The sequence below is a fragment of the Etheostoma cragini genome, chromosome 11 (genome assembly GCF_013103735.1).
Source record: "Etheostoma cragini isolate CJK2018 chromosome 11, CSU_Ecrag_1.0, whole genome shotgun sequence".
Lineage (NCBI taxonomy): Eukaryota > Metazoa > Chordata > Actinopteri > Perciformes > Percidae > Etheostoma > Etheostoma cragini.
Window position 1 is genome coordinate 7749503 of NC_048417.1, and position 11340 is coordinate 7760842.

An 11340-nucleotide genomic window follows, 5' to 3' on the forward strand; every position below is an offset into this window, starting at 1 on the left:
CCTCCACAGACATCATTTTGGGCATCTCTGAAACATACACAAGTATAAATGAAAAGTCTGTTGGAAGCATGGCGAGAGCTCAGGCGTAGAGAAGAAACCCAACGCCTTAGGGTGGATGTTAGAAACACTTAAGAAGTAAGGTGTGGGAGAGTCGTGGGAGGCAAAAAATGGACCTACACCTGTCTTGCTATGTTGTTTTTTTGATGGCAATTATTAATCCCCCACCAAAACATTGTAACACACACACAGATATGAGCACACGGACTGGAACCTCCCATGGTTACTATCAATGTTCCTTAAACATATAGGATTTATTGTTGTTGGATGTGAAATAAAAACCAAACAATTTAAAGTGACCTCTAAGCTAAGATCCAATGAGGCTTCTATAATAAACAAACACAGGGCACATTTGCCCCCCATAATGGAGCCATGTTTTCTTTACAGGAGACAATGAGGGAAATGTTGGGACTTTTGCAACCATATGGCAAATAATTACAAAGTACTTAACCCTCCTGTTGTCCTTGGTTGCCCTTTAAAAAATGTCTATATCTGAAGTATGGGTTTCTTTTTAAGCAAATTATCACGTAAAAAAATATTGGATTCTTTACAACACTATTTGCAAATACAACTGATCACTTTCATTCCTGACAAAACTCTTTTTTAACTGAAATATTAGGTATCATTCTAAATAAAATTAGGGTTATTGACCATGAATTCCAAAACGTATTGTAAAACTACTGGTAGTAAGGTAGTAATTCCCTCCCCAGTGGGAATTCAGCTGTTTGTGTATCATCATCTGCAACAGCTTGCTTGGGGCTTCCTTGCTTGCTTCCCTAACCACCGGTGTCCACCAGGGTGTTTGTGGGTTACCGCCCCTTGAGGCACCTAAGACCCTAAGACCACAGCTCTCTACCGCAGTTTCAGCAATGGAAACTTTAACCATTATCTACTCCGGTTCAATGCCCCCAGCCTCCACCGTGATGCATTAAAAGCTCCGCCAGAGGTGCGGGATGAAAGACTGTCTGACAAGGGCCTCCTCCAGACGTTCCCAATTTACCCTCACTACTAGTTAGGGCTTACCAGGTCTGTAGAGTCTTCCCCCATCCCCTGACCCAACTCATCACCAGATGGGGATCAGTTGACAGCGCCGCCGCACCGGCACTCAGCTGGGGGCTTGTGAGTATCCTCACATCCTACGCAACTCCGGAGTAGAACCGGAACTTGGGCTGTCTTGGTTGACACGTCTCTTCAACATTGCGTGGAGGTCAGGGATGGTGCCTAGGGAGGGGCAGACCGGGGTGGTGGTTCCGCTCTTCAAAAAACGGGGACCAGAGGGTGTGTGCCAATTACAGGGGTGTCATACTTCTCAGCCTCCCTGGTTAAGTCCATGGTGTTGGAAACGAGTGTTTGGCCGATAGTTGAACCTTGGGTTGAAGAAGAACAATGCGGATTCCGTCCTGGTTGTGGAACAATGGATCAGATCTGCACTCTCGCAAGGATTCTGGAGGGAGCCTGGGAGTATGCCCAAACGGTCTACATGTGTTTTGTGGATCTGGAGAAGACCTAGGACTGGGTGCCCTGGGAGATACTCTGGGAGGTGCTGCAGGAGTATGGGGTGAGGGGGGTCCCTTCTCAGGGTCATCCAATCTCTGTATGACAAAAGCAAGTGATGTGTCCGGGTTCTCGACAGTAAGTCAGGCTTGTTTCAGGTAAGAGTTGGCCTCCACAAGGGCTGCGCTTTGTCACCAATCCTGTTTGTAGTATTTATGGACAGGATATCAAGGCATAGTCAGGGTGGGGAGTGGTTGCAGTTCGGTGGGCTCGGGATCTCATCGCTGCTTTTTGCGGACGATGTGGTCCTGATGGCATCATCGGCCTGTGACCTTCAGCGCTCACTGGATCGGTTCGCAGACGATTGTGCAGCGGCTGGGATGAGGATTGGCACCTCTAAACCAAAAACTGATGAAGTGCCTTCTTCAGTTAGGGAATGAGTCCTTACCCCAAGTAAAGTAGTCTAAATACCTTGGAGTCTTGTTTGCGAGTGAGGGGACAATGGAACGGGAGATGGGTCAAGGTGGTTCGGGCATCTGGTAAGGATGCCTCCTGGGCGCCTCCCTAGGGGAGGTGTTCCAGGCAAGTCCAGCTGGGAAGAGGCCTTGGGGAGGATCCTAGGTGGAGAGGTTATTTCTCCAACCTGGCCTGGGAATGCCTCGGGATCCCCTGTCGGAGCTGGTTAATATGGCTCGGGACCCGAAACCTGATAAGCAGATGAAGATGGATGGATGGATGGATAAAATAATTCAGTGTGAGGGAGTTGAGCTTAACAACATGCATGAATCACAGAGGACAATTATTGACAATGATCTTCCCTGATAATGTTTAAGAAGACTTTGGTTTATTTACATCTAATAATCTGGATAATCAGCAGAGACCTCATCAGTTCTTTTGTGCAGTTATTCAATAATACATTTCTGTTACCCTGAGGACGATCTCTGTATTAAATATGGGAACTGTGTTTTGTTGCTCTCACTTTCCCTTTGTGGTGAGGAAAAGCCCATAGGTTTCCAAATAAGGCCTGTATGAGCACTGGCAGTATTAATAGAATAAGACTGCTGCTGGGGAATATTTGTATTGACCTGTTGAAAGACTCTATCTGATGCATGCCGTTTCCATGGCTGTGCGGGGGTGGGATGCTTCGAGGCTCCATGTTCAGCTGCAGCTGGCTCCCTGTAACTCCACTGTAAGTAGCAGGAGCACATCTATAAATGTCAAATTTGGACAGTTTCAAGCAGGAGTCTGTGTTTTCCACAATTATTTTAATGGTCTTAACCAAAACACACAGACCTTTACACTATAGCAGTAAAAGCTCCTGCCCCCTCCTGGTGTTTTTGTAGCAGGATACAATTCTCCCCGGAGCAAAATAGTACGTCCTTCCCTGCTGATTACATGCCTCAAACACTTTTGTTACGCTAATAAGCCCCCATGTTGAAAGGAAAACACAATAATGCCTCTGTAATGCTGTAACCGAGTTTTAGCTGGAGAGAGGCATTTCACCCAAAATACATTCTTGTCCACTGAATGTCAGAGCTGTGCAAAGTCAGGGCTTTTCGTCAACCTTCTACGACAAAAAAGCTCTAAAATGTGTGCAGATCTGTAACAGGTTTGCCTCTTGAAGAAGGACATGTACTCAACTGCAGCATTATGCGGGGAAATGATTTGCTGTTTGCTACCTCTCTGTTCTAATACAGTATATTTGGCTTTTCAACTACAGCTGGTTGCACTGAATACAACAAATTTCTTTTGAGATGCTAAATGTATTAACATGGGCTGCATATGTAAGTTATAATGATCAAGTTCTTCTGCTGGGTTGCAAATGTGGTCATTTTTGTACTCATATAAAACAGAAATATTTTTAATTCTGCTATAGCTTTGCAGAGACCGTTGAATTTCCCAGTCTTAATAAATCCTGCAACAAAACAAAACTGCTTTGCTAGCTCACTTATGTTGTAACTGTGGGAGTTCCCAAGTTAAATAAATCCTGCCCACACATATACACAAAACTGAAAAAAAGAATTGTATTCATTAGCATGACTGCGGTACTGTTTAGTTCAAAATCATCTAAAACACTAAAGTACAAAGACATAGCGGACCTGATGCAAGCTTTTATTTTGAGGAGTAGAAGCTCGGGGACGGCACCAGCCAAGAGGGCACAAGACGGGAGGTCTCCCAGCTGCAGCCATACCCATCTCATTGAAGACTGAGTATCACATATGCACCGAACAAGGCACTTGCCAATGTAACTGTTTTCATGTATAAAAAAAGTTGGATGACTCCCCCCTCCAAGACTAAAAAACATTGGGTGACACTCCCCTCAACAAAGACATGACCCTCCCCTGTTTTCCTCCGGTGGTCCGTTCCGTAAATACCGGAACGGTCCCTAACCGCTGAATTGTAACATCCAAACACATTCAACAAACAACTTTTTATTTTATTTGATAGTGATAGGACAGGGAAGGGGGAAAGAGAAGGGATGACACACAGCAAAGGGATGCAGGTTGGACCCAAACTCGGGTCGCTGCTATGGACTCAGCCTACATAGGGACACACTCTACCAGGTGGGCTAAAGGTTGCCCCATAACCTAGTACTTCTTACTGTTCATGACACCTTCATGCGGTTTTTGATTCTTTTGAGAGCTCCCTTGAGGAGAAGATCTTTTCCAACATTTGCAATGAGGTGTTCCTGAAATGCTATTAGGTAAGAATAGTACTGTCAAAGTTAACATTCAAGCAGCCAAAACAAAGAACATAAAAGTCTGTTTCTCTACACTTGGGCAACATTGCTTGCCATGGCTTGACTGTTCTTATCTTAAGAAATCATTTATCTATTGTGGTTCAATCCAGTTCAGCTTAATGGTGTTTCAGTTAGATAAGAAAGGCAGAAATAGCAAAGAGTAACCTCTTCTAAATTCACAACCCTCTCTGTCTGTCGCACCTCATTGCTGTATTTTCCTTGGTCTTGTCTCACTTCCTCTTCAGCCAATCACTACTCCCTCTTAGTGTGCTTGGTTTTAAGCATGGAGACCTGCTGAGTTTTTTTGACTTGATAAAGACGTGCTGTGTTTGTTCAGTTTGTTCCGGCAACAGAGAGGCCTGTGGTGTGACTGTGTTTCAACTGGCTGATTCCGCCCATGAAATGGCTCTAAGAAAAGAATGGGCTGCTGGCTTTGGCTTGCTGCTGGCTGCCAGTCCCAGGGCCCACTGTATGCCTGGCACTGAATGGAAACGATACCTTTTTAGCATTAGTGCCTTGGACACATGACAGATTCCAAGCTGTTTGATAGGTGGAAACTTTGACAGGGTCTAAAGGTACTAATTTGCTGCAAATTACTAATTCAAGTTTTAGTGGTAGCTTTTGTTCCACTAGCTTCTGGAACTCAGTATGTTTACATGCTCTCAGATTACTCAGGAAGTCACACAAGTTTGAACTCAGTGCTAAAAGTGGCCAATATTTATAGGACAAATTATGATGCATTTACTGTGTTTCATGCTCACATTAGTGATGGGTGTGCAAATGTGTAAATCTGTTTACTTGGGCTCAATGACAACATTGAGACTGTTAAGACACATCATACATAAATGTAGAAAACCTTCTCCCTTTTCTGTTCTGTATCACTTCAATTGAATAACACCTTGTGGGAAGAACATTTGGAGCTACAGGTATTCTTACAGAATACTAATCTTAGTATGAAGAATAGGTATTTTTATTATTTTGTGTGTTTAATATACATCACATCTGGCCCCAGATGTTTTGGAATGTAAATGTAAAATGACCTGTAAAAAGAGGGGAAGAGTCCCTATTATGTTTTTATAGTGACAGAGAAGTGCATTTTATATATATTCTCCAGAAAAGATATCTGTGATACAGACAGCAGCACCTCAACTAGTCCCTGTGTTCAATTGCTTAGGGAAGGTAAAGAGGCCGGAAAATATCTCAGCTGGATGCTTGCAATTTAAAGGATTGTCATTCACTGTATGTTGGTTAAGATGCCCCGTCCCTGCAGTCTAACTCATTCTCTCTCAACCTCTTCCACAGTTAGTGTCCAATGTGTTGATCTTCTCCTGCACCAACATTGTGGGAGTCTGCACTCATTACCCCGCTGAGGGTTCCCAGAGACAGGCCTTCCAGGAGACCAGGGAATGCATCCAGGCTCGCCTCCACTCCCAGAGAGAAAACCAACAGCAGGTGAGAGAGAGATGGAGAGAGAGAGAGAGCTGGGGATGTAAGATTGGAGGAAAGAGCACCAGCAACATTGGTGATTAAATCAAATGAACCTTTTGAATTTTAAACACCCTCTGTAGACTTGAAGGATGGATCCAAAAAGTGTACAGTAGTGTGCATGCTTGTTCCATACTTCTATACTATACTATATCATTTTTATACTGAGAAATTGGTGTGACAAACATAAAACCTCCAGTCACCATAGCTGTGGAGAAGAAGACAAAGATGTGTGAATTACAGCTTTAGGACATTCAGAATAGGAGCTTGCAGAATTTTAAGTTTGGTGATTGGCTGTTGATGATTGGAGGAAATGCATGTGCAAGTTATTTTTATTTTTTATAATTTGGGGGGCAGGGAACTTAATCAGGCATGTTAGTCAGTCATACTTCCTCAGACAGACAAAGCCTCCACGTCTGACCATGCACTTACTTCCATTGAACCTACTGGCCTTCCACGCTTTCCTGCAGGAACGTCTCCTGCTCTCAGTGCTTCCCCGCCACGTTGCCATGGAGATGAAAGCCGACATAAACGCCAAGCAAGAGGATATGATGTTTCACAAGATCTACATCCAGAAGCACGACAACGTCAGGTAACACCAGGGGCACGCACAAGGAAGAAGAGGTGGGATGATGAGGGGGAAACCGATTAAAGCTGCTACAAAAAACACATTTTCTCAACATCTCTACAAATCCTTCAAGCTGTGTGTTTCCTCTCAGAAAGAGTAACAATACAAGCACACATACATTAAGAAACATACACTTAAATATTAGTATGCAATGCAAACCCTTTTGTTTAAGGTGGCATTGAGTGAGTTTTGGCCATAAGAGGAAATAGTTTTAACATACCATAGTACTACGGTATATTAACTTGTCATTAGTGAGTGTTCTTTCTTCTGAAGAGTCCATCATGTTTTAGTTTTTTTTAAATCCTCCGTTTCCTTCTTGGCTACTAGCCACTGCGTGGCGGAGGGGTTGGGGCTCTGTGCATGATCACGGAAGGTTTGTATCATGTGGACACAATTCCTCATGGAGGCAGTATATCATATAATGATTTTGAACTTTTAAGCTGCTGCTGAATCTAAATTCAGTAAAGTAAGGGCTGCTGTCAATGGACATCTCGATCTGGATCATATTCAGTTTGGCCTATATTTTAAGGTGACTTAAACTTAACTTTTAAACCCTGTTTTACTCATAATAATAATAATAATAATAATAATAATAATAATAATAATAATAATAATAATAATAATAATACATTTAAACCTGAAATAAGTATTTGATCAAAGTTAGGTTAATCTACGATCTGTTGGAGAGACCTGGATTAGAGAGGGCTATATGCATGAAATAGTTTAAACATTATCAAAGAAATGTTGTGGAATCATGTTGAGTTCAAAACAACATTCAAAATGTTGGTGCAACAGAATTGTAAAATAAGCCATGAATTAATCCAGGTTAATTCTGAATGGTGCAGCCCACCCACATGCAGAGGTGGAGGAGGGTAGTGCAGGTGTTGCCATGACAATAGGCTGCATGGTATTTTTCACCTGTCTACAGTATCCGTAACATGTCAGAGTGTAATATAATACTCATTTAAAACATGAACTTTGATCACCAGTTGCTGCTGACTGTAAATCAAGCAACCAAGAATATAAATGATTAATATAGGCAATAATACATTTTTAGAGATTTAAATTTTACCTTTTAAAGAACCTACATTCATTTAGAGCAAACATTTTAACTACAGATTGGTATCTTAGGTGGAGGTTAGAAAATGTCACCTCCTGTTCATGTGTGCCAGCTGATTGGTTGGGCTTAAACAGGTTTGGTTTCTAAGACTGAACATATGACATGAATACTGTAAAACTCTAAGGACCTGAACCTCTCTACATAAGGTTGTGGGTGTTATTTCAGATGATGTCACAAATGATTTGTGTCTGTAAACAGGAAATACTTCCTTAAGAAGAGTTTGATATTGTTCATAAATCATTGTCTTTTTCATCAATTGTTTCAAGGTTTGTGCCACATGTTCAACCAAACTCAAGTAATGGGAAAATTACATTTAAGAACTATTTCATATATCCTTCTAAAATATGCATGTAGTATTATTATTATTATTATTATTTATAATGCTTTTCAGGTTGTAAGACTTTTAAAATCCCTTCCCTGTGTGTCCTCCTTGAAGGAGAGACTCTGTTAGTCTCTGCTCTATTTCTTCCTCCGAGGAGAACGCCATGGAGTCTAAAGGAGACATTTGTTCAGTGCTACATCTATCAAAGCAAGTCCAGGGTCAGGACCATAGCCTGTCTAAAACATCCAAAGACGTGTTTTGTTTTCGTTCAGCTAAGATAAAAGACCGGTAGAAAACTTTGAGGCATGAGAGACAGGTGCAGAAACATAAGAGGCTCCAACTTTTCTGTCTGCTAAAATTAATTGTTTTGATAAGATTAGATGTGTTTTCCAAAACAAGGCATTTTATCCTCTAGGGGAAACAGGATATAAGACGGGGATGCTACTGTTTTAATTTCGCAAGACGTTGTCACACTGTTACAGATGTATACGTTGGGAAAACTGTTCTTGTCACTTGATTAGTCTCTGCACGGAATAATTAAATCTCACCGAAGTCCAAACCTTGACTCAGTGGTGCAGCTGTCTTTATTTTGTTTCAACAAAGTCTCACTTCCCAAAAGTTCATCTCTCGCTGTACAGAAACTTCCAAAACACTGATTAAGTAATAAAGATTCATAATGTGGGTCAAATTTTTTAATTTGTCTTGTAATGTTTAATGTTTGTATGCAAGTTACCGCTGTGGGGTCATTTTCTAACCTTCCTATAGTCTTAAAAATTTAGTTTGAGTACAATCATTTGAAACTGAAGAGTGTAAAACGTTTTGAATAGCGGTCTGAATGCATTTAGAAATCTGAAGCCGTTCACAAACACACTTTTGTGAGTGCTTAGTGCTGATGATTGAGTGTTGATGTTCATTGTGTAGACCAATAGATTCTGTTGAGCATTCAGCTTGTCAAGATTAGCGGCCTCCAACACATCTCTATCTCCTCCATGACCTGATGATAGTTTAAGGAAAAGAATGTAAAAGTTTGGCACATAAAACATGCCTCGGACATTATCCCTCCTACAATGTAATGTATAGCTTCTGATAAAAAGGTAATTTTGATATTTTTTTTTTGTGTCTAACTGACTAATAGTCAGTGGGTGTCACTGTGTGCACATTTGCCCCATAGGGTTACGTTGCTGCCAGTTACAGTGGTCTGGTAGCCCGGATAACAGCCAAAGTTAGCCCCGCCCACAACTTTTGAGTTTGTGAGGTTTGGTCTGGACTTAATCTTTTGTGGAGCAACAATGATCAAACCAGAGCTGTTTGAACCAATCAAATTGCCAGGGTGGGCTTTATACAATGATGGACAAATGATCAAAAGTAACGTAATCAACCACATCACACGTCATCAACCAGAGCACTTGGGTTGAATTGAGATGTGTAGATTCCGACATCACGTCTGTTATAGAAGATATTGACAGTGCATTAATTTTAAAGAGGAACACAGAACCACAATCAAGCTATTTATCAGTCAGAAAGATGTTTTTGCTGTGTTAACATTAGTCACTTAGACACCAGTGCATGGGAAAATAGGGTCCAGATTGAAAAATACAGAAATTATCCTTTTTATTAACAAGTAAGTGAGCTTGAAAGCAGTAGCGGTAGCAAAAACCTCTCAGCAAAAGGCCAACTTATTGGAACTTAGAGCTTACAGACAAATCCCATAGCCTGCATCTGTGGAGGCTGCTCAGTTGTGTCAGTTGCCAGTCATTGATGATTGAGCGAATGAATGCTTAAATATTGTTTACCCACCACAAAGGTTTTGCTTTTGATGTGGTGTGTATTAGAGCCCGACTGACCCTAAGGATTTTTAAGGCAGATACAATACAAATATTTGGATATTTAAAAATCCGATATTCCAATGTATCGGCCGATATATGTTTAAAAAAAATCTATCCAGAAACGGGTAACAAAACAAACTGATTTCCCTAACATTAGATATTTGTAGTTATTTAGAAGTACTCCCTAAAATAATATAACAATTTGTTTTATTGTCTCAACAGAACAGAGAAACATCAAAATGTATTAAAGTTCTGATGAATAAAATGTATAAAAATACAAACTTAAGATATAAAAGATATGATACGAAGATATGAAGTCCTTTGAACAAAAACAATAATTACAAAAAAAATCATTTACCAGAATCCTTTATTTGTCATACTAAATGATTCTGATGAACAAATATTAAAACAAATATATATATGTATACATATATCTTTTATATCAGCCATTATAAATGCCGATACCGGGAAATGCCTAATATTGGCTGATAATATTAGCCCGCCAATAATATCAGCCTGCTGAAATGTTGTTTGGGTTCTAGTGTGTATGATAATATTATGCTCAATAACTGAACACTGAACTTGAACAGTTATGATTAGTTATGGCACCACCTTGTGGAGTAACAAAACACTGCATTAGTGTGACACAGGTAGATTCTCAGTTCTTCTATTGTATCCATGTGTCCTTCACTTGTTTCCCTTCCTCGAATCTTAGTTTGTCCCACTTAGGAAGCATGGGAGAGATGCAGAGAATCACGCAAGTAGAGAGGAAATGAGTTTTTAGAGATGAGATGTAATTTCCTCTAAGTGTCACGTTAATTTTGTTAGCTGTCTGGGCGAAGTTAGCAACGGCTTTTCGCTGCACTGCTTCCAGAAAGGATGCTGTTGTGTATCCTCGCTCATAGCTCCTCAGAGAATCCTCCGCCATCATCGCTTCTCAGGGCAGGAACAATTCAGCCTTCATGAAGGAGGGCCAGAACTTCCAGTTTAACCAAGGGCCGAGGAGATATCAAATAAGTGAGATTCAGCCTGAGAAACAGACGCGTGTGTGTCAGGTGGAAGCCCAAACCTCGAAACATAATAGATGCTATTGAGGCCCTTTTATCACTCGGATGTGTCCCTTTTGAATCCTTAAGGGTTAAAGCATCAGGCCATGTACTTGGAGCTCTTGTATACAAAGGTCTTTTCATTACTGTTAATGTGATCATTATCAGGAATTATCCGTTTTTTTTGACTAAGTTTAAGAGTTCAGTTAAGAGTGCAGATTTCTTTTTGGGAGTTGGCAGGGCTGAAAAATTAGGACATTTCCGTGGCATTTGACAGGAATTACTGAAACCAATGCGCATTGTGTCACATGAGCACTTATGGATGAGCGTGCACATACAAACGTTTAGCCATTATAACAATTAAGTTGTGTTTTCTGTAATTAAGGGGTGGACACCAAGGCCATATTGGTTCACAGTGGATGTAGTCATGACTGCAGCTGTCAGAATTCAGAAATCTGTTCATTAACTCATTCTGATCCATGGAAAAGTTAACTAGACGAGCAAAACCAACAGAAATCTGCATTTCCAACTGGAACAAACAAAACAATTACCCTGGTGGAGGTCGCTGAGGTAGTCAAACAACTCCACAGCGGCAAAGCCCCAGGGATTGATGAGATCCGCC

The 11340-nt window shown here is 41.0% G+C and overlaps 1 protein-coding gene across 1 annotated transcript in view; it reads left to right on the plus strand.

Annotated features, from left to right (window-relative positions):
• The window catches only part of adcy5 (adenylate cyclase 5), a 72169-nt gene that overhangs the window by 25753 nt on the left and 35076 nt on the right, over window positions 1–11340 (plus strand). The window contains exons 2-3 of the mRNA XM_034885354.1: window positions 5594–5743; window positions 6247–6368. Of these exons, the coding sequence (XP_034741245.1) occupies window positions 5594–5743; window positions 6247–6368 (272 nt within the window). The remainder of the gene's footprint in view (window positions 1–5593; window positions 5744–6246; window positions 6369–11340) is intronic.